The sequence below is a fragment of the Homalodisca vitripennis genome, chromosome 7 (assembly GCF_021130785.1).
Source record: "Homalodisca vitripennis isolate AUS2020 chromosome 7, UT_GWSS_2.1, whole genome shotgun sequence".
Classification (NCBI taxonomy): domain Eukaryota; kingdom Metazoa; phylum Arthropoda; class Insecta; order Hemiptera; family Cicadellidae; genus Homalodisca; species Homalodisca vitripennis.
In genome coordinates this window covers 70,086,287-70,108,974 of record NC_060213.1, presented here as the reverse complement: position 1 = coordinate 70,108,974, position 22,688 = coordinate 70,086,287, and the positions used below count along the sequence as shown (strand labels likewise).

Here is a 22,688-nt window from a genome sequence, read left to right as displayed (position 1 = left end):
ACCAAATTTATATTGCTATTAAACGAAAATTTTAATTTAAAATTACACACCCATGGGTTTATATTGAAGCTCACATGGAATTAAAATAATGCATTTATATAAAACAAAACCCAGAGTATAAGTATGAGAACCTTCAGATTTGTGTATCTCGCTATAACTATAACCGTGCACTCCTGATACACATTTACAAATGCATATTACAAAGACAATATCGTACTATCTTTGATTGAACAATAGTAGATACTGGGTTGTTTTTGATAAAACAATAAACTATCTACAAGCTACATGACGTGATAACTTACACGTGGATAAATAAAGGACTATGTGCAGTGAGGAAGGAATATAACGTGGCATTACGCAGATAATAGTTAAATGGTGCTGAGCTGTACTTATTCTATTTTTGATAGTAGGTGAACTTAAAAAATGATTCTTCATTGGAAACTTATGAATTGTCACAAATGTTTTAGGTGAGAAAGATTTTGTTACAAAATTACGTATAAAACTGAAAAGTGTTCTTATACTAAAAGGGATTAACGTATTTGCATGATTATTAATTGTTTCGTTCCATAATAAAAATGTCATGAAAAGATCAAAGCAGGGCCTATGAGTTACTTCTCGCCATCATTCCAAACAAATTAAGGGTATTTAGCTTTATAAATTTTTACTTACACAAAGGTGTTTATGTAATAATACAAAGAATATCATAAGAAATTAACCTAATACGAGTATATGATTATTGTATTTTTATATAGAATAGTGATTACAAACCTAAACGTGTTATTCATATGAAGGAAATCAGGATTTTCTAGACGTTAACAAATTTTACGTAAATAGAAATAATCTTTATTTACAAGAAGATAATGTAATAAAGAATAAAACAAAACATTATAGTAAATTACGAAACACAAATGCATCTGTGCCATCGCAGGGCAAGACTACGAGATATGTCACAGGCATGATTATTATAACTTAAGAAAAACTTAATAAATAATTATCTTCATTTTCCAAGCGTAAAATCACCACCTTTAAGCCTACAGTTTTAGATTATAGATACATGTTGTATTAAATGTATACAAAAAAAAACATTTATATTTTCTTTCTAAAAATAATACAAACGAGCTAGAAATCTAATCTTTCATCGTGCACTGAAGCCATAGAGTTGGACACAAATTTAAATCATTGAAATGGTTAAAAACACTCGTAATAGAAAACGCACTGCTGATTATACAAAATTTTCACTGCACATGTACGGCAAAACTTGTTAAATTTGCACTTATTTAAGATGAATGACATTGCCTTCTTACAGTCCTACATATCACGCATTACACAACGAAAAGCAACTCCACAAGAATGTTATTACTTACATATTACTGCACTATTTCAAATTTGTTTGATAAAAGTTTTTTGGATATCGTTCTCAGTAAGAGATGAGGTTATCCTCGAGAGATTTTTTTCAATGATTAATATGAGTAAAATTTGTATTTTGTTGTATTTGTATTCCGTTATAAAATTTCAGAAATAAACAAATACTTTTTGAAAGAAGGATTGATGTAGCCTAACTAAACTAATTAATTATGTCTGGATTTATATTGTTAGTGTATCTGTTTGAATTATCTGTAGTAGCCCCCAAGTTATTTACTCATTCGAAAGAATAATAGCATTAAATAAAAATAAGCATTACAGTGGTGGTAAGTTTTTCAAACCACGGAACAAAACTAAAATAATTTATATATGAAGGTTTCGTAAAACTTCTACATCAAAAAACCGTTTTGAAAAATCAGAGGAATGCAATTTCATTGGTCCGTAAACCTTATATAAAAACGAAAAACTAGATATATGTTTCTACATATAAGCCCAATTACTTGCACTTGAACATCATGTCATGCTAAATATTAATCAACTCTTTGGAAGGAACCGCATAAGGAATTTCTGTATCATCGGTAACTCGTTATATCTCCTATTTGAAATGACCACTATAAATACATGTAGATTAAAAAAATATATGACCGAGTACAGACCCTTGAGTAACCTCACAGTACGTTTATACTTTTACAATTTCCAACTAAAACAAAATGTTCTCGGTTTTGAAAATGTGATCCAATACCATTTTATGACTATTCTAAGAAAGCGTCCCCGTTTTTCTTTGTTTATTTTTATTATTTACGTTGCAACGTAATGAAGAGATATAATTTTGCAGCACACATTATGCGTTCAGTTCAGTCTTTCCCAGAACCTACATTGAGAAATCGATAACGAATTTGTACAGTTTACATTCTGCTCTTTATTTCTCCGAGCAGTTTAGAGAAGACGGAGTGTAATGAGATGGGTACGTAGTTTGTAGGGAGCAGACTCTCTCCTTCTTAATGATTGTGTACTCGAGTAACTTTTAATGTTTTGTGAGAAATCCTTGCCGTCTTGAAGAGATTTATGGGAATTTTGAAATTAAGTTCTCTATCTCTATAATTATTGCAGCGCTAAAGAAATTTTTCCATTTATTTTATTTAAAAACATGTTATTGTATTGTTCATACTTATTAGGCCTTAGATCTAGAAGAGCAAGAGGTGCATCTGAACGTACGTCAGAAAACCTACTGAACTCTTCAACAATTAGATGATAGTCAGTTGCCAATTCATCTTTTGATTTTGAATGAATAATAAACTTTTCTAGGTTCTCTTTCCACCACGTGAAATAATTTTCTATTAGAATTTCAAAATTTTCACTTGATGTCTCAAATATAAACTATTATAATAAATAAAATTTGTTAGCAATTTAAATTTTAATATTTTGCTTTTTTGAAACTTTATACAAAGGGTTATTCATTTGCTATTTTAAAAGACAGAATAGCAAGCAGGAGATATGATTTGAGAGACATTGGATTGAGGAAGACATTATACAGAAATCAATGTACTTTTTATTTGTTAAAATACTATATTGCCTTCATAACTTTAACAATGATAAATTATTTATGGTACATACAAATATGTGCTACAGAGGTCCCAAAGATTGTGAAGTTGAATAATTAATCTGTTCTTCAGACACTTTTGTACTGTTACAGTTAGGAAAATGAATGGTAATGTTTACAGGTAATTATGATATTCTTAGTCTAGAAACTAACAAATGAGCTATTAATATTATAATACTGTATATGGATTGAATATTTCAAATTTAATGCAATTTCATTAGTTTGGTTCAAAGGAAAGAATGGGATATTATGTAGATATTGTAATTTTTTTTCATATTCAATAATGTGTAAAATATTGCCTATTACAGATTATAGTTAAATTAAGTAAATATTAGTACGAGAGTCTTAGTAAATAAGAAAAAGCTTTTTACGCAAAGTGCTATTTAAAAAACGCTTTTAAATTGCACAATTAATACCGGTAATTAAATAAATATTTTCCTTCCTCTCTATTTGAAACTCTTATATTTAGTTAGTAGTAATAATATGTTGATAATTGAAGATAACTGAGACTATATTTTTATAAAAATTTCAAATAGGTGTAAATTGATAAAATAAAATAGATTAAATATATTTTAGGAAGAAATAAACCAATAAAGAATTACAACACAACATGTCTTAAGGCACAAATGTGCTTTAGAATAAAGGATTGAAAGATTCCACAATGGTTTCCTTTACAGTTTTGTTCGGTGCACTCTTGGCAGACTCCCAAGAATTCTCACCTGATGTCCGTTCGTTATGCCCTGGAGTCTGTGCGGTCCGGCGACCTCCTTGTAATGTAAGTAGATACTTTCAAAAACCATCTTATAGTGTAAGGTTTCATGCACACTATTCGGATTTAATATTATAACATTGTATCTATGCGTATGCGTATCCATGTGGACTTATCACAAGTAATAGAATATGTAAACCACTAACATATTCTATTGCAGAAGTGAAGTGGTGGTCATAGAGAGAGATCCGCAAAATCTACAAAGTTCTTTATATACTTTTAATATTAATAATAATATAAATTATATTTTTTAGAAAACAGACAAAAGAATACTTTCTTGAATTATTTTATAAAAATGTGTATTAACAATATTAAAAGTTAAAATTGTATAAAATCTTACTAATATAAAAATTGAAAACTTTACTTGAAAATTTCTTGCAACATCATGTACTCTCTTGAAAATTTACGTTGATTATTTAGTGATCTCCAGGTATTCTCTTTTGTATCAAAGTAAATACAATAATATATGTAAAAGTGAGCTAACATTAGTTGACAACAAGTTTCCCTTATGAAGATCGTAATTCGACTAGAGAATCGCAAAATTTTCACACGGATGTGTAGCAGAAAGGAAGAACCGGAAAAACAACAAAATTTACACCGCTAAATACTCAAAAGACGCACAGATGCGTGTGTGTCGGAGATTTTTATACCGACCCCTTCTCTAAACATATCTACCTCTATAACCGACGCCCTTGATTGGCCTTCGACTATCCAATCACGAGACTAGAGAAATTAATTGTCAAATGAACAACCCCTATTGTATCCCGTTATCAAAATCGACTTACAGATATAAACCGCTGCCTTACTGTACCATTCCTACATTCGAGGACCCTTTTCAGAGAAATGACATTTTAAATTTTACCATTGTTTTGATAAATATACTTAAATTCTAATATATTTTCGTATATATTTATTCCCATAACAATTTAGTAATTAAATTTAATTTGCCCATATAGGAAAATGTTATAGAGTTCCGATTGCTCCGGATTATTGATGCTCCATGGAGCCATCTCGGCTATTGGATACATCTATTGTATTTACCTGGAAATCATGAGACAGAAAGTGTTTATTTTTTTCGTATGAAAGGAAGTAATTTACATACGACTTTTACACAACAATAAATCACTACGTCCTTTCTCAATTGTATTGAATATGTGTGAAATATTGCTTAACAATTCAAATGTGATTCAGTTAGGATAAAATATTAGAGTAGGGACAAATCGACGGTTTAAAAAGTGGTGGGCATATAAAAATTTAATACTATAAAAGGACTATAATTTATACGATATTTCTTACTTATTTTTCCCTGAAACATCAAATGGTGAAGAATAATAGAGTAATTTACACACACTCTGCATATATATACATTACAGAGCATGTTTTGTATACAGCATATTTTTTACTGTAGCTAAATCAACATTACGCAGAAACGTAGTTTTCATATGTAAATATTATTTCAGGCAGCAGGCTTGTGGTGGACAGTTTTAGCTAGCAATTCCTCCATTGGGGAATGCGGGACATTGAGTAAGTATCAAGCAAATAGCTTTAAGACATATACTAGAAGTCAACTGACTGTCTAGGTCAATTAATTTTAGTACAATACCTTACTTTACGCACTTCTTCTAGTACTTTCTTTACGATATAGAGTACTACATTGTAAAGAGAGACTAATACAACGTTTTGAACCGGGCTAATTACTAGTGTTTTGCCTAGAGTATTTTGTAACTTATTTAAAATTCTTTACTCCATAAAATCCATCTTCTGCTATCGTTTAGGACATTAATTAGAGAATACCGGTTTACTTTTATACTGAATTATGACAGTACCGAATTTCCAAATAATACAGCGGTCTACGGATAAATAAAACCAAGATGGTTTAAAACTATCTTCTCTTGATCCCAGTGGACCGTATAAGTCAGATATATTTTAAGCCACACGGTTCAAATGTTAATAATAAAACCTTATCGACATCTATTTTTTATTTCCTTTTTTTAATATATTATCCTGCTTTATTATTTTATTTTATTAATATTTAATAAATAGTTTGTGCGCACTAAAGAATTTACGGAAATAAAAAATAGAGCAATGGAATTGGAGATTTAATCTGGCAAAAGGAAACAAATATAGTTCAAGAATTTGATACAAAAAATGTGTAAAACAATTACCTGTGGTATGAAGAATGTGATATTGTTTCAGCCACGCTACAAGAAATCATTTTTCATTATAAGTAAAAAATTAATTTGTGATTCAATAATGTGGGAAAATATTTTTGGAAACGGCAAATAAACATTGACGACTGAATTAAAATAGTGCAGTTGCTTGAGACCCAACATAAATATATTTTAAAATTGTCTGATAAACTTGAACAACAACTCAACTGTGTTAATAATTCTCTGTATGCACAGACAACCAGTATCCTTGCAAATGTTTGGGATACAAGATAACCACCAGGTCCTGTCCACCTTACATTACAGAATACAACGTGACATCATTTGGTTACAACACTCAGTAAGTCATAAAATAATGATAGATGCACTGTAGAGAGTAGTCTATAATCAGATATAATTCAAATTGCGTTTTCTAAATCCACTCTTGAACGATTAAGAGGTAATCTGGAGGGCCAGCTTACTTTGTATGCTAGATTTAAACTTAATGATTATACATCTGTTAATATTAAAGATTAGAAACTCTAATTTAACATTGTGAAATAAAGTAATCAATAAAAAAAAAATATCGTCTATACAAGGTAGGATTCTGGCACAACTCGAACATCGGGCTTTACTGGGTTGTATGCTAAAAGCCAAGTTCATAAATCAGTTCATTAGGCTGTATATTAAGTTAATAGTAAAATGGTAAAAAGGCATATGATTACACTCATATTTATTTACAAAAACATTTATTCTGAGATTTTATCCTTACTGTCATGGTTACCCATAAGCCAAATGCAAAAATGTGATCCAACGGTATGACATGCTCCATCAATACATATGATGTTCCTTACACAGAAAGAATCTTTATGCAAAATTTCTAGTATATAGGCTACTTCGTACTCGAGATGTTGAGCTGACAGACTGACAGTAATGAAATTTGACCAGTCTCTCAAATGGTAGGCTTCGCCTACGATCAGCCAGTAAATGAAATTATGTGGTAAAAGACTACAGGCAGATAGACAGACAGACGGAAGCGAAAGTTTCTCCAGAACCCTAAATGATAGCAAAATAAAAAAAAATTTTAAGTTTACATATCTCAATTCGTTCACGAAATATATAGGCTCCTGAGCATAGGCTTTGCTATGCTTGGATATTAATAAATATGAACTTTTAACATAATTTTATAGATTTATTAGGTTCATAAAAATAGAATCAATGTAAATAGTTATTTCAATAATGTAATAGTTGAGCTTCTGCAATTAAAATTCCTAATAGTTTAAGGCTCCACACATACTTATTATATAAATAAATATATGATTTAAAATTCGCTAAATTGCATTTTTTGTGAAATATACATTTAGATCTTCAGACGAACTTATTATGGTTAAAAGAGAGTCTTTGGTAATAATTGATAATTTCGAGGAAGACAGATCCTCTAACTGAAACACTATAACCTTAATGATACAAAGTGTAGCAAAAATTCCAAATATCGCTCCTGTAGCCTTCACGTCCACAGCCACTTATTATAATTATATACATATATTATACATAATTTGGTTTTATCGTATCATGTTGGAAGTTCCTCCCAACAATACCGTCTCTATTTACGTCGCCACATGGTGGAGGGGGAGGGGGTATGTTAATAAAGGAATACATTTGTGAGAAAAAGACTCGTATATACTAATACAGTATAAAAAAATCTCAGTTTAATAAATAGGTATATGATTTATGGAGTGAAACCCTTTTTAAAATTATTGTGTTCAGATAAAAAAAAATCTTTTAATCGCAAAATTTCTAGAGATATGTTTAAATTTGTTATTATCTTGGATATCTGATGTTTCTCTTACATTATTTTTTACTATGAATTCTTGGTTAAGACACAAGCAAATGAATATACTTTCAAGTTTTTTGGAAAGAGGTTCGTCCAGTTTTATGAAACCAAGATCAATCACTCCAGTCCTTTTTCTACCTTAGGGATTCACGTTTTCAAGTTTATTTTTAATTCAAGTTCCAGTTTTGAACTCTGTCTTCAATTTAGAGAAAAACTGCCGTAATATCACTTTGCCGAATTAAAGAATCCTTTACCAACAAACGATCTAAAGCATTGCTTTTGAATATCTTCAACATTAGTTCTGTGATCAGATCTCAGCCACAGATATAATATGCTTGTACAACATGTAAAATAGGCCAAAAACAAGAGATAAAACCATTTATTAGTTTTCCTGCTCTACCACGCCTTGGTTGCCATGGGACATTATAGTTGTAATCAAGCCATATTATGAATCCACTCGCCTTCGGCTCGCTGGGGGCTACGCCCCCAGGCCCCCAAAGTAAACGCTTGCAAATTCGGGGATAAGCGGAATTCGGTGACTGGTTAAGGTCCGGACATTAAGTAAATGACAAGGGATTTAAAAATTGACCTTTTTCATAGATTTTTTTCCGGATTCGTAAAAACTTTTTGACTTTGAGGGCATTTTGCGGTTAAACCGTTAGAGATACGACAAAAAGTGACTGGACCTTTCTTGTCGGAAATTTAATTTTGTCTTTCGATTGTGCCCTCAGATCTGATCTACGACCTATGGTTTAGCCAGAAATGAGCTCGGGAGAAAAGTCTGCACGGGTCAGCTATCTTGAATTGTTTAGTATAAACATAATAAAAACCGACCTCAAGGCAGTATTTTAAGTCGAACAGGGGGTTTAATATCACCAGGAGACTATCTAGTCAAGGCGAGAAATTCCCTGGGTGGGTGATTAATGTTAAGGAGGTTAAGACAAGAGGGGGAGTTTTAATTTCGTCAGGATATTGTCTGGTCATATGAACAAATTCCCAGGGGGGGGGTTAACGTTACCGGGGGATAAGTCTCCAGGGGGTTATCTGGTCATACCAGGATCTTCCCAGGGGGGGGGGTTAAGAGATTTGGTGACTGGTAAAATTCGGACATGAGGTCATGGCAGGAAATTCCCTGGGGGGGTTTAATGTTACCAGGGGGGTTAACACATCAGGGGGTTGAATGTACAGGAGGTTATCAGGTCATACCAGGAAATCCCCGGGGGGGGGGGGGTTAATATTACCGGGGGTTAATGACACACTTGGGCCTTTTTTAGAGGGTATTGTGTCTGTGAACATAATAAATATTCCTCTGTCCCTATCTACTATTGACGCTTAGCTAACGCTCAGCCAACTCCGAAGTCACTGAACCTTTTCTGTAGATCACGTGATTTCCTAAATCCCGTTTAAAATTTGTTTTGAGTTACGACCAACCGTTTAGCCGCTATCAAGCCCGGAATGTAAATTTTTAGGCGAAAATGTCCAATATTTTCACTTAATCGCGTTTTGCGGTCAAACTAAGGGAAATATAGTAAAAAGTCACTGGTCCTTTTTTGTAGGTCATCTTATTTCCTAAATAAAACGTTAGTCTTATTTTGACCTCCGACCAATGGTTTCGCCGCTATCGACCCCAAAAACAAAAGTTTCGCGTAAAAGTTACAACAAAATTGTACATAATCCACGTTTTTCGGCCAAACCAATCGAGATAGGGCAAAAGATTACTGGACCTTTTCTGTAGATCGCGCAATTTGCTAATTTGATGGGGTCAATCAGATTTGAGCTACGACCAACGGTTCGGCCGCTATCGGGCTTGAAACATTATTTTTATCGAAAAAAATCTCTGGAATTTCAAATGTTCGAGCGTTTTGTCGCTTAAACCATGGAAGATAGAGCAAAAAGTCACTGGACCTTTTTTGTAGTTCATCTCATTCCTGATTATGAATTTTTCGTCAGATCCGAGCTAGCTCCAACGGTTTCGCCCGCTATCGGGCTTACAAAAAATGCCTGCAGGGGTGAAGAATGCGCGATTTTTTGGGAATTTTTTTGAGGGGTTGAAAATGAAAAATTCTCACTTTTCGGGATTTTCCTGGTGGTTACACGTGGAAAGCTATCTGTGTACCAAATTTCAAGTCTCTAACTCATCTGGAAGTAGGTTAGAATTAGTATACGTGAGTGAGTCAGTCAGTTACACATGCGGTTGTATATATATAGGACTCGCCTTTGGCTCGCTGGGGGCTACGCCCCCAGGCCCCCATGATATACGCTTGCAAATTCGAGGATAAGCGGAATTCGGGGACAGGAGCGATTTGGTTGTTGGTTCAATTCGGACTTGATGTTTTCAAGTTACGTGTCCCCTACTGTGTCATTTCTCGTGGTAAAACACATTATTAAACAGTATTTAGTGTACGATGTTGTCTACAAAAACCTCAAGTAGTATTTTGCAGTATCTACCTTATTTAGGCACGTAAAACGCGATTACGTTCGAAATTCTTGTAAAATTTACGTGAAATTTGAGATTTCGGGTCCAATAGCGGTCAAACCGTTACTAATAGTGTTTACGCATCACGTTTGCAAGTAGGGAGATTTACCGGTACATATATTTCTGTCAAATTAGTTGCAAGTAACTTTTAGCTCATAAAACTGTTGTTTTGCCCGTTAGTTATGTCATGTACAGTAAGCACGACGTATCCAGTCTCGCCACGGGGAGGCCGGCAAACACTGAGACCATATATTATTAACAAAATTACAGCAATCGTTGGTTAATGATGTTCACTCATATCGTGTACAAATTTAGTTGTTTATATACTTGTGTCAAATGATTTGGTAATAACTTATTGAATATTGTTTACACATTACGTGTGCAAGTTGGGAGATTTATCGGTACATATATTTCTGTCAAATTAGTTGCAAGTAAATTTTAGTTAATAAAACTGTTGTTTTCCCGTTAGTATGTCATGTAAGCACGATGTATCCAGTCTCGCCTCGGGGAGGCCGGCAAACACTGAGACCATATATTATTAGCAAAATCACAGCAATCGTTGGTTAATGATGTTCACTCATATCTTGTACAAATTTAGTTGTTTATACAATTGTGTCAAATGTTGGTAAATTTGGTAATAACTTATTGAATATTGTTTTACACATCACGTGTGCAAGTTGGGAGATTTAGCGGTACGATTTGTGTCAAATTAGTTACTAATAACTTATAGTTGATCAAAACTTGTTTGCCCGTTAGTTAGTCAATGCTTTAAATGCAATCATGGACGTATCCAGTCTCGCCACGGCGAGGCCCTCAAACACGGGAAACCATATATTAGTAACGGAATTACAGTTATCGTCGTTATTGAATGATGTTCTTTCATATCGTTTACAAATTTGCATATTAAGTTCTGTGTATACTTGTGTCAAATGATTTGCTAATAAACTTATTGGTGTTGAAACTTTTGTTTGCCCGTTAGTTTATGAAAGCTTTAACTGTGTCCTTCCTCGTGGGAAACACATTATCAAACAATATTTAGTGTATAGTGTGGTCTACAACGAAGTTAAAATAATATTTTGCTGTATCTCCCTTGGGTAGGCCGTGATTGAAACGCGATTACGTGCGAAATTTTTTATTTTTTACGTGAAAATTGAGATTTCGGGTCCGATAGCAGTCAAATCGTTACTAATAATGTTTACGCATCATGTGTGCAAGTTGGGAGATTTAGCGGTACATATGCTTATGTCAAATTAGTTGCTATTAACTTTTAGTTAATAAATTTTGTTCTTTGCCTGTTAGTTTGTCAATGCTCAAATACGGAGACCAAATAAATAAATAGCAATTAGAGGCAAAAATTTTGTTTTTCCACCGTGGTTGTCCAATGCTTCTTACAATAGTGTATAGCCGGTCTCAATACAGAGAGTCCTGATAATACTTCAAAATATTTATTATTCGGTGATTAAAGTTGATACCTCTTAGTGGAACAATTTCGTTTCCATGATGTACGCTTGCAAATTCGGGGATAAGCGGAATTCGGGGACAGGAGGGATTCGGTTGTTGGTTAGATTCGGACTTGAGGTTTTCAATTTACGTGTCCCCAACTGTGTCCTTTGCCGTGGGAAAACACATTATTTGTGTCAAATTAGTTGCTAGTAACTTTAAGTTGATAAAACTGTTCTTTGCCCGTTAGTTTGTCAATGCTCAAATACGGAGACCATATATTATTAACAAAATTACAGCTATTATAGCAAAATTACAGTCAATGATATTCTCTGATGTCGTGTGGAAATTTACATATTTGGTTGTGTATATACATGTGTCAAATGATTTGGTAATAACTTATTGTTGTTGATGAAACTGTTGTTTGCCCGTTAGTTTGTCAATGCTTTAAATGCAAGCATGACGTATCCAGTCTCGCAACGGGGAGGCCGGCAAACCTGAAGACCATATATTATTAACAAAATTACATCAATCGTTGGTTAATGTTGATCTTAAATGTCGTGCGCATCTTTGCATATTTAGTTGTGTATATACTTGTGTAAAATTATTGGGTAATAATGTATTGTTGAAATTGTTTTGCCCCGTTAGTTTGTCAATGCTTTAAATGCAAGCATAACGTATCCAGTCTCGCCACGGGGAGGCCGGCAAACGTGGAGACCATATATTATTAACAAAATTACATCAATCGTTGGTTAATGTTAATCTTCAATGTCGTGTACATCTTTGCATATTTAGTTATGTATGTACTTGTGTCAAATTATTTGGTAATAATGTATTGTTAAAATTGTTTGCCCGTTAGTTTGTCAATGCTTTAAATGCAAGCATGACGTATCCAGTCTCGCCACGGGGAGGCCGGCAAACATAGAGACCATATATTTACATATATACAGAAAACTATTTACATCGACGAGGAGTTTTGTTTTGGCAGGCCCTCTAGCCTACTGCCGCATCAATCAGAATGGGAAGTTTTGTTCTGGCAGGTCCCATTGCCTACTGCCTAATCAGTCACTACGGGGAGTTTTTGTTTTGGCAGGTCCCCTAGCCTACTGCCTAGTCAATCACGGCGGGGAGTTTTGTTTGGTCAGGTCCCCTAGCCTACTGCCTAGTCAATCACGACGGGGAGTTTTGAGTTTTGTTTGGGCAGGCCCCCTAGCCTACTGCCTAGTCAATCACGACGGGGAGTTTTGTTTGGGCAGGTCCCCTAGCCTACTTCCAGTGTCAATCTCGACGGGGAGTTTTGTTTGGGCAGGCCCCCTAGCCTACTGCCAATCTCAATCCGGTTCACTGAAGAAGTTCGCCGTACACGATGTTCTTCGCGTAGGCGACTTCATTGTGTACCCTTTCGGGGCGGACGAGGACAACGATGTCTTCCGGACATCGAACTCTACTGAGCAGGACGTACAGCTGGCCATGAGTGAAACAATCAGTGCGAAGATCGACTCCGACCTGATCTATTGTCTGACCTTGGCTCTTGTGGCCGGTCATCGCGTATGCTAGCATCAGAGGAAACTGACGTCGACGGACAAGTAACGGCGAACCTTCAACGATCGCGAACCTAAAGATTATTCTAGGAATACCGATAGGTTGCGCGTCGTTGTCGTGAGGGCGTCTGACGGTAATCAACCGATTGGTTATAGCCGTCACAATGACCTTAGTGCCGTTTACAAGGCCGTCAGCGATATTTAGATTCCTCATGATGAGGCACACTGAGCCGATCTTAAGTCGCAGCACGTGATCAGGAACACCCATGCCTGTAGCCTGGTTCAGTAGAGGGACTTCAAAAGCCAGATTGTCATCGTCTTCACGGTCCACAGTGTCGGCGCTTCGCAGCTCATGAAGGCGACCGTCTACAGAGTTCAAGATTATGTCGTTGATCTCTCGGACGTTTCACGTTCAGAGTCGAGAGGATCGCACGACGAGCACACTGATCGGGATCGCGGAGTACGTCGGCAGGAAAGACGGTTGAGATGAGGACTTGTAATGCAGTGACATACCTCACCTCGGCCAAGGGAATAAGTGTGTCACTCTCTCTACCCTCCCCGAAAGTTTTGGACGGAACAGTGCCGTTGCCTACTGCGAGAAGGAAGTCAGAGTAGTCAACGGAACTGCTCGTCCTGTGCGGTGTCGTCAGAGAGAAGACGCGGAACAGTCGCCACAGACGCGAGGCCCGAAGTGAAACGCACGCGACGGCATCTGCCGTTCGTGCCTTTACAACAACGGGTGCGATCTGCCGGAAATCTCCAGAGCACAGAAAGATCTTGCCACCGAATGGCTCATCGCGGTTCATGAGATCTCGAAGCGAGCGGTCGAGGATCTCAAAGATGTAGCGATGGGCCATCGGGGCCTCGTCGAAGACGATGAGCTGAGCAGCTCTTATCAGTTCTGCGCGCTGGGACCCGTTGGTTATGTTCCAAACGCCAGACCCGTCGCCCAGATCGAGTGGAAGCCGGAACATGCTGTGAGCCGTTGAACCACCAGGCATGTTTCCTGCAGCGATGCCCGAGCTGGCGACGGCCAGTGCAATCTGACGACAACTACGCACGTGTGCCAGTATGACACGAAGAAGTGACGTTTTGCCATATCCCCCGGGACCATCTAGGAAGATTACTCTTGAGGATCGGCGGTCACCGGGGTTGTCGAGAAGGGAACGCACGTTTTGCAGAACGCGTCTCTGGTCTTCACTAATACTTTGGGGTTTTGGCTCATGTTTGTGCTAAGTTTGTCACCTCTTATATAATATTAATATAGCACCTAGCAATGCTATATTTCTGATCCAAATAGCCAAAGTTAATGGATACTTTAAACTTTTATAAAGACAAATATAAAGAAAGGAAATTATGCTTTTCGTATGCTGATTGTTATATTAATCTCAATAGTTTTCTAATTTAGACATAATCTTTTCAGTAACTATTAAACTTAATGTTTCAAATTTTTTCAGGAGGTGTTGTTATGACCAGCAGTTCCTAGAAACATATATTATAGATAAATATGATGAATGGGCGGTCGTCCGAGTGACTGATAAGTATAGTAAGTATACTTTTTTCATTACTAGCGATTAACTTAAAGTAAATTGTGTAGTGCGGATTATAAGAAAAAAGTTACGTCAGATTAATTGAGTTCATACAGCACTCAAAAACAGGAAAACAAGCAGTTTAAATCTTTTGTTTTTAAAACCAATTAATGTAAAAAACATGCCAAATAGCGGTTTCCCAGCATGTTTATTAGGGGAAAGGCAGTATATTCTTGTAACTTAGAAAAAGTGCAGTAACAAAAATGGGCAAAAGATACGATTTTCACACCCCAATAATTTGATTTAGATACCGTATTTAAGTTTTAAAAAACTTTTAAAATAGAAAAGATAACACATTCCGGTTTAAAGTTACTAGAAAGAGCAATTTTCTCTGAATTCATTGAAAATATGTAAGACGTTGGTTTAGAGTAGTGCTTTTGCTCATGTGAGGGTAGTATAAGGTATTCTGATTTGTATTTGATAATTAAAAGCACTTATGTTTAGAAACAGTATAACAGTTTTATTCCGAATATTTTGAAACTTTTGAGAAATCGGATTATAATTTTTCACTTAATTTATAATAATAAAAACATTTCATGTAACTTTTAAATACAAAACATAGCTAATGTTTTATACAAGGACTCCCCCCCGCAAAAAAAAAAAACAATGAAGCAAAAGTACAAGCTCGTATGCCCGTGTGGTAGGTTGCCTTCGTTTGCCCAGTGGGAGGTGAAAGATCTTCTCTTGGGTTCGTGGTGAGGAAGGTTGTATACATTTTTTAAAGAGAGAGAGAGAGAGAGGTACTCTGAGAGGTGCTGCCACCTAGGCGATTCATTTAGTAATTAATAAAGTACATGGTGCTTTTAGACGGCTCAAGGCCTGCGTACAACACAACTACGGTAACTAGAACAAGACGGTAGCGCTCACGAGGTGGATGCGCAGTGGGTCGCCGGGCAGATGACGTCACGCTGACCGACCGCCCTACACTAGACACAGCGCTCTAGTGTTGTTAGTTGTGTGTAGTGCGGCCTTTAGCCACGACGGTTGTGTTTGTAGTTTTGGACTGTTTTTACTGAGTTTTATTGATAGACTGAGTATTTATCTCTCTTTAAAATGCTGTGTTATGCCGTTGCCGGTTGTACAAACCATTCGGATAATGCGAAGAAACTGAAATTGTCATTTCACGTTTTTCCAAAGGACAAAGATCTTCACAAACAATGGCAGCATTTTTGCAAACAAAAAGATGAATTCAACAGTAAAACAGCCCGAATTTGCTCGGAACATTTATTGGAAAGTGATTATGAAAGAGATTTGAAATCGGAATTATTAGGCCTACCACCCAAACGTAAACTGAAAGAATCCTCTGTACCAACAGTTCCAACTTCAACCGACACTTTGGGATCCATTGAAAGACAAATTCGTGCAGATAAACGTAATTGTAAGAAAATTTTAAAATCGTTAATAGAAAATTCGGCAGAAGGAAGAAGCAGCGAAATACAGCAGCCTTGGACGAACTAGAGTCTGAAAATCAACATTTATGTAATAATGACGTGCAGAACATCCAATTAATAAACGAAAACAAAGAACTAAAAGAAAAAATAATTTTTTTAACAGAGCAACTAAAATGTGCCCAACAAGTTATAACTAAATTAAAACATGATTTAATGAAATATGAATAGCTATTTTCTAAAATTCAACAACAAAAACGTTTAAAAGCAAAATGTACAAATTGGTCTAGTGAAGATGTTGCAAAAGCTGTCGCGGTTAGGTGTATTTCAATAAAAGCCTTTGCCTATGTTAAAGATACTTTAAAATACCCCTTACCAAGCGAGGCTACTATAGGAAGACGGTTGTCACAGTTCTCTACTCCTCCTGGATTTTTAAATATAAGTTAAAATTTACTCAAAGGACAATCGGCAGTTTTGAGCGATGATTTTCACAAAGACGTTGTTATGTGCTTTGACGAGATGAAGGTAAAATCTGATGTTTACTACGACGCCGCTCAAGACATGTTTAGAGGGCCACATGTAAGTGTTCAAGTAATTATTATTAGAAGCCTAAGTATTAATTGGAAATTCGACCAAAGTGTAACGGATGAAATATTTTTTGAATGTGTCAAGTTGATTGAAGAGTCAGGGCTACGTATACGTAACCGAAGGTTATAAATATTTACTATCAGTGAAGTGTAATCAAGATGTTCTGGAGTCGTATTTTTCACTAATTAGAGGATTTGGGAAATTTTACGACTACCCTCTCTCCACAGCGGTGACACATACCTGTTATTCAGCAAAAGTGCGTGTGACATATTAAAAACAGGCAATTGTATTGCTGAACAGTGTGAAACGTTAAGTGTGGACGTTCTTAAAAATATAGACTTGGAAGAACCAGTACTAGATTGTGAAAAATACAGACTTGACAGAAGGCAAGTTGGAAGCGAACGATATCTATAATGAAGAATTTATTTCCATTGCAGAATCACTGATTGAAAATTTGACTGAAATAACTAATAATAAACTAGTTTACCTTGAAGAGAACACAGATTTAATCAAAATGTTAGCTGGTTAAGTAGCATACCGTGTTAATAAAAAAGGCCTTAAGAGTGATTTTCAATATGGAGAAAGAACTGGAAACAAACAATTCTGACTGGGTTTTGGTTTTGTCAAGGGGTGCTCTAATAAATCCGTCATCAAAATAGTTAAGCATTGTTTTAGAATAAGAAAAAAGATTTCCAACGATTTCTCGGTGATAGCTTAAATAAAAGTCCTCAAGTAATGAAGAAGCTGATTGATATAATCAAAGGAAAGTACTGTGATGTGGACGTTTTTGCTATTGCAACATATGTTATAATGCGATCCTTTATAAGAATGAAAGACCTGAACAAGAAGAAAGAACTCAAAAGAGCAATGAAGAAAGACGAAACTTCTGACACTGCGAGAAAAAAATCAAAGAAGATGAACAAAATAAAGAATATTGATGTAATGATTTACGTCAAATACAAGACACTATTGTTTAATAACTTTAGTTTTGAAACATTTATAAATGATTAACTTAAATATATGTTAATTACGTTTGCTTATACAGAATTCTTTTAAAATTCTTTTTATTAAATTGGTCGTTACAACGGTTTTGACATTTTATTTTATTCAATGTTTCATAGTTGTTCATAGTGTATGTAGAAGATTTTTTCAATAATAAAATACTTCATATGAAAAAATCTCATTTAACGAAATTATTATTTAACTCCTGAACCTTTTCGGAAGATTTGAAATGAAAAATAATTAAAGTGTGATTGTACTTGTAAAATAGTTGAAGATTTTAAAATCAATTATCCTAAGTAGTTCTACAGTAGTAACTACCTTAGCCTACAAAACTTAATAAAATAATTAATTTCAAAACAAATTTCTTGACATGCGAGTCAGTGTTAGTAAAATAATAATAGTCTAAGGAACGTAACAAGAAAAGCCAACCATAAGCTTGATAAAATCGCTTCCTGTTAGGATTAGAGCAGAGAAGCTAGGCATACATAGTGGACGGCACGGCCAACTTGGTGCAGGTGACGTCACGGCCTCACAGCCAGATGCGCGTGAGCCCTACCGTCTAGTTCTAGTTACCGTGAACACAACTATTGCTGATTTCAGCGCATTCCGTACACGTGGCTGTGACAACACCGGTGTTGTCGCATCACCGCGGGCTTCAATTTAATGCATATACAGGCTGTGGCAGAACTCCTGTCCCTTTCTTCTGAAGTGGCCTTAACGCCTATATTTTCCTATATTAATCCGGATGGCACTTGATGTGTACGGCAGCATTGTTATATATTGTAGAGGTCTTACCAGTATAAAGGTGGTTAAAATAATCACTAAAGTAGCAATAAGACATTTTCGTAGTATTAGGTTAAACTAATTTATTTGTTGAAATTTTGGGCCGTTAACACCGAGGTGTCACACCCGTACGGGACCGAATGGCACACCAGGATTGTTAAGGGTTCACACCTGTACTTGGAAGTTCGTTCTAGATTATTGGATGCAGAAGGGGGCTTTGTATTTGCCTTACTAAATTGCCGATCTTAGTATTTAAAACAGTAAGACTTATTGTAATATCACTAGTATAAAGGAATACGACATTTTCCAATATATAATTTTTTATTTTTTGTATTATTTTTATGTTTATATCATGTTTGAGTTCACAAATTTTCCACTATACTGTATAGTAAAGTTTTAACCGAGAGTTTGCTTTAGTATAGTTTCAATCTGATATACTCTCCGTGAATATTGGGAATAAAAATAGAGTAATAAACAAACGGAAGTTTAAGGCTGGAGAAGTGTATTTACTGATAGTAAAATTGTGTATGTTACAGCTGGAGAAACTTTTATTGCGTCTGTCCTGGATACAGATTGTTTTAAATCCTTTTTAATTGTTTACGCATGTAACGCAAGAACAGGTGAGTTATTTTTAATAGAAAAGAGCAATTACAATTATAGAGTTTACTAAAATATACTTACCGATTCGGTTAACTCACATGAGGTAACTGGCTATGATTTATAATCCAGTATCAGAAATATAACTTTCATTCTATAAGCAAACAACGTGGTTATCTAGAAGGGATAGATAAAATACACCGATATGTTTATTATCAATATCATTACCAAAGTGTCAAAAAAGTCAATTCCGTTTGTTTTAAATCTTCTATAACATGCTCATAATAAAAATACAACTATTAGTTAGAATTTGTCTTTTTACAGTATGTCTCAGTACATGGTTTTCAGGCTAGACCTGTCTAGAAATAACTAACATTTGCGATATAATAATGTACTATTGATTTTAACCAGTTATGTTGTATATAAAATTGAGATATCTATGGTCTACAACTAAGATAGTAGACTAGTAAAGTGCAATGTAATCACAAAGTCACTCGGTCTAGTCGGTATGCAATTTGTAGCTCTTGTGTTTGTGAGTCTGTCGTTATAATATAAAATGTAGCCAAAATTCGGTTCCTTAGTTCCCGTATTGTTTCTAGTATTGCCTGGTACACCAAGTACTTGATAATTTCCCATGCAGGGAAATCTAGGTGGGGGGGGGGGAATCTATCTGGCGATCTTGCTGGCCATTCAAAAGGCCCTATTCTACCGATCCAACGACCTAAATTGTTCCTTAAGGAAATTCCAAACATATTTGCAATACTGTGCTGGAGTAGCGTCTTGCTGAAATTTGATCAAGCATTATCGGTACTGCAAAAAGTTGTGTCATGTCCAAATAAATGTGACTGTTACTGTTTGTTCTATAAAAATTACCTAATGATGCATTGAGCATCAGTCCTAACCACATTTACTTTCGGAGCGTCTTGCTGCTAAATGAAAACCATTATAGCAGGATGAATGCAGTCAATGGTATGGAATACAATTCAACAGTGGCTCTGTAAGCACCTGAATTCTCAGTAAACATAATTATCATGCATGGTACTAGGCTAGGTAGATGTTATGAACAGGAATGATTAGGTTCGGTTACATTAAAACATTGCGTTTTTAATACGTAGTTTTTTGGCATTGTGTTTGAAATGTGGCATTAAGCTTTAAACACACAATCTTGATTCTATTACTTTATGTTAGTAATTAAAATCATCAATAAAATATACAAAATTATTCTAATGAAATTAATTTCAGTTTTTAACCCAGACACCCTGGTGTTTTAATAATACACACTACAACTAATCATATTATGTACAAAATTAATAAGAGGATTTTTGTATGAAAACTTGTATTAAATAACTATTCTATAATGTGTTTTTTAATATATATTCAGTTCAATATTAAAACTCGTACTGTGGTAAATGATACTCGTACATTGGAACATTATTTACTGATTAAATCATTAGTCATAATTTTTAATGTGGAACAGTGATGTCACACATATTATTTCTGTTTCAGCTAATGGAGATCCAATCGTAAACGTTATTTCTAGAGACATCAGAGGACTGACCCCGAAAACTAAAAGGAGAGTTGAAGCTGCCCTCAGAGCAAATAATATATGCCCGGAAAAACTGATAGAAGTTAACAGAAGGAATTGCCCACGTTATGTGTGTTAACATGAATGGTAGATAAAAGATTATTCAGAGTTTAAGTCTATATATCATATGAGTCATATAAAATATAATATCAAATAAAACACAGTAGACTTTTCATTATGAAGAATTCAACCTACCACCAAATTCCTCTTATCTCAAAATTTAGGCCATTCCTGCTTCCAGGAGCGAGCTGGGGTGGTGTCGAATTGATGATGTACATCTTTTCTACAGAGATTTCGGCTTATGGTGCATTTTTTTGTTCTCCGATTTATCTTCTGCTCCATCCCCACACTGTATATCCAGATTAAGATATAACTTCAACCGATTTGCCACATATATATGTATTCCTTTTTAGTATGAATTGTCTGGAAACTCTGTATCACGTGAGTGGAATTAAAAAAAAAAAAACAAAAAAACAGTTGATTGATTTTCCACCAAGTGCTTAAAACTTTAGTAAGTCAGCCCGTACTGGCAGGTCAAAGGAGAAGTTCCAGTTGCTTTTTAAAGTCCAATATAGTAAACATAAACTAAAACATAACAAGCCCATCCATAAATCAGCAAAAATCAATTTCTATCTACAGAGATTCAACTGTGGACTTTAGTACTGTGAGTGAGATATATGCGCCATCTAGGCTTACATATCTATCAGTTATAGATTAATTTTAAAATAATTTTGCTTATATTCTTAAAGTATGAACTATACAATTTATTGACTGCTTACAGCTTAAAAAGAAAATTCTTCTTGGGATTTAGTTTACCCGCTTTTCAACAAACATTTGGTTCATCACAATGTAATGTGAAACTGGCATCGCTGGACACAAAAGGAAGGAAAGTAGTATCCTGATAATGTACGAACGTCTATCAGAGCTCTAGGCTACGAATTCATACTTCCTCATGCGCGCAATCTTCGTTTTGCAGACCAAGCCAGGTAGCGTGAAGCATGGAGCAGACAGGAAAAGTACAATATTTGAAAATATTCACTTAGTCTTGTTCCGGGAGATCAAATAGCAGTTATCTGCGCTAAGGCCAATAGAGTATTGGGAATTATTTTTCGTGCATCAAGAAATGCTTTTTCATCTGGTACCATCAAGTTACTGTAAGTGACACTTGTGCGTCCTATCTTGGGATATGGGTCTGTGATTTGGACACCTTATCAGGTTGGACATTGCTGTTCACTTTACAATGTACAGAGACGCTTTCTTCGTTTGAAGGGTATTACGAGTGGTCTTAATTACTCTGATGTTGACGTCCGTGAAATTGCTAATCAGCATAGTATTAACTTTCTCTCTTCCAGAAGCATTGGCTTGGGTCTGATTTTCCTATTCAAGGTTTTTAATGGCTTACTTGACTGCCCCGAGCTCCTTCAGCTGATCGACATCCATATTCCACAGAGAACTCACCTGATACAGACTTTAAGCAGACATCACTATCACACTGCGTATGTCTACCACAGCACTGTCCCTCGTCTTATGTGCTTGGGAAATGCCTCTCAACTGGAGTTCTTTGGAATGCCACTCCAGACTTTCAGAAGGAAAGCCCTCTTGCTTCCTTTAGATCAATTCCTTCTGTTTGATAAATTTACTTTCTAAGCCATTATGTTATATTATTGCTTATAGTGTTGTATACCTTATCTTCTATATTTTGTTATTGTTATTAGATTCATTTACCTTAATGTTATTTACTATCATGAGTGTACTGGTTGGTTTATATTTATCACGTTGATGTTGTTTCATTGTTACTGTTATGTTAGCTATTGCTATTATTGTTAATACTGTTATTGTTATCATTTATATGATTTTCCTCTTATCAACACTATCGATTGAACTACTATTTTAGTATACTAAGTTTGCTTATTAATTTGGCTTATGGTTACACATGTTGGTTGGCGTGCTTGCAACATGTTATTAGACTATACAGGGTGTATATTAT

The 22,688-nt window shown here is 35.2% G+C and overlaps 1 protein-coding gene across 1 annotated transcript; it reads left to right on the top strand.

The window, feature by feature from the left end:
• The first annotated feature begins 3,623 nt into the window (after window positions 1-3,623).
• Window positions 3,624-20,931, top strand: LOC124366769. Its single transcript, XM_046823370.1, has 6 exons — window positions 3,624-3,737; window positions 5,192-5,255; window positions 6,137-6,239; window positions 14,627-14,715; window positions 19,056-19,139; window positions 20,623-20,931. The coding sequence occupies exons 1-6, from the start codon at window positions 3,624-3,626 to the stop codon at window positions 20,778-20,780; spliced, it is 612 nt and encodes a 203-aa protein (XP_046679326.1). The 3' UTR covers window positions 20,781-20,931.
• Window positions 20,932-22,688: the final 1,757 nt, after the last annotated feature.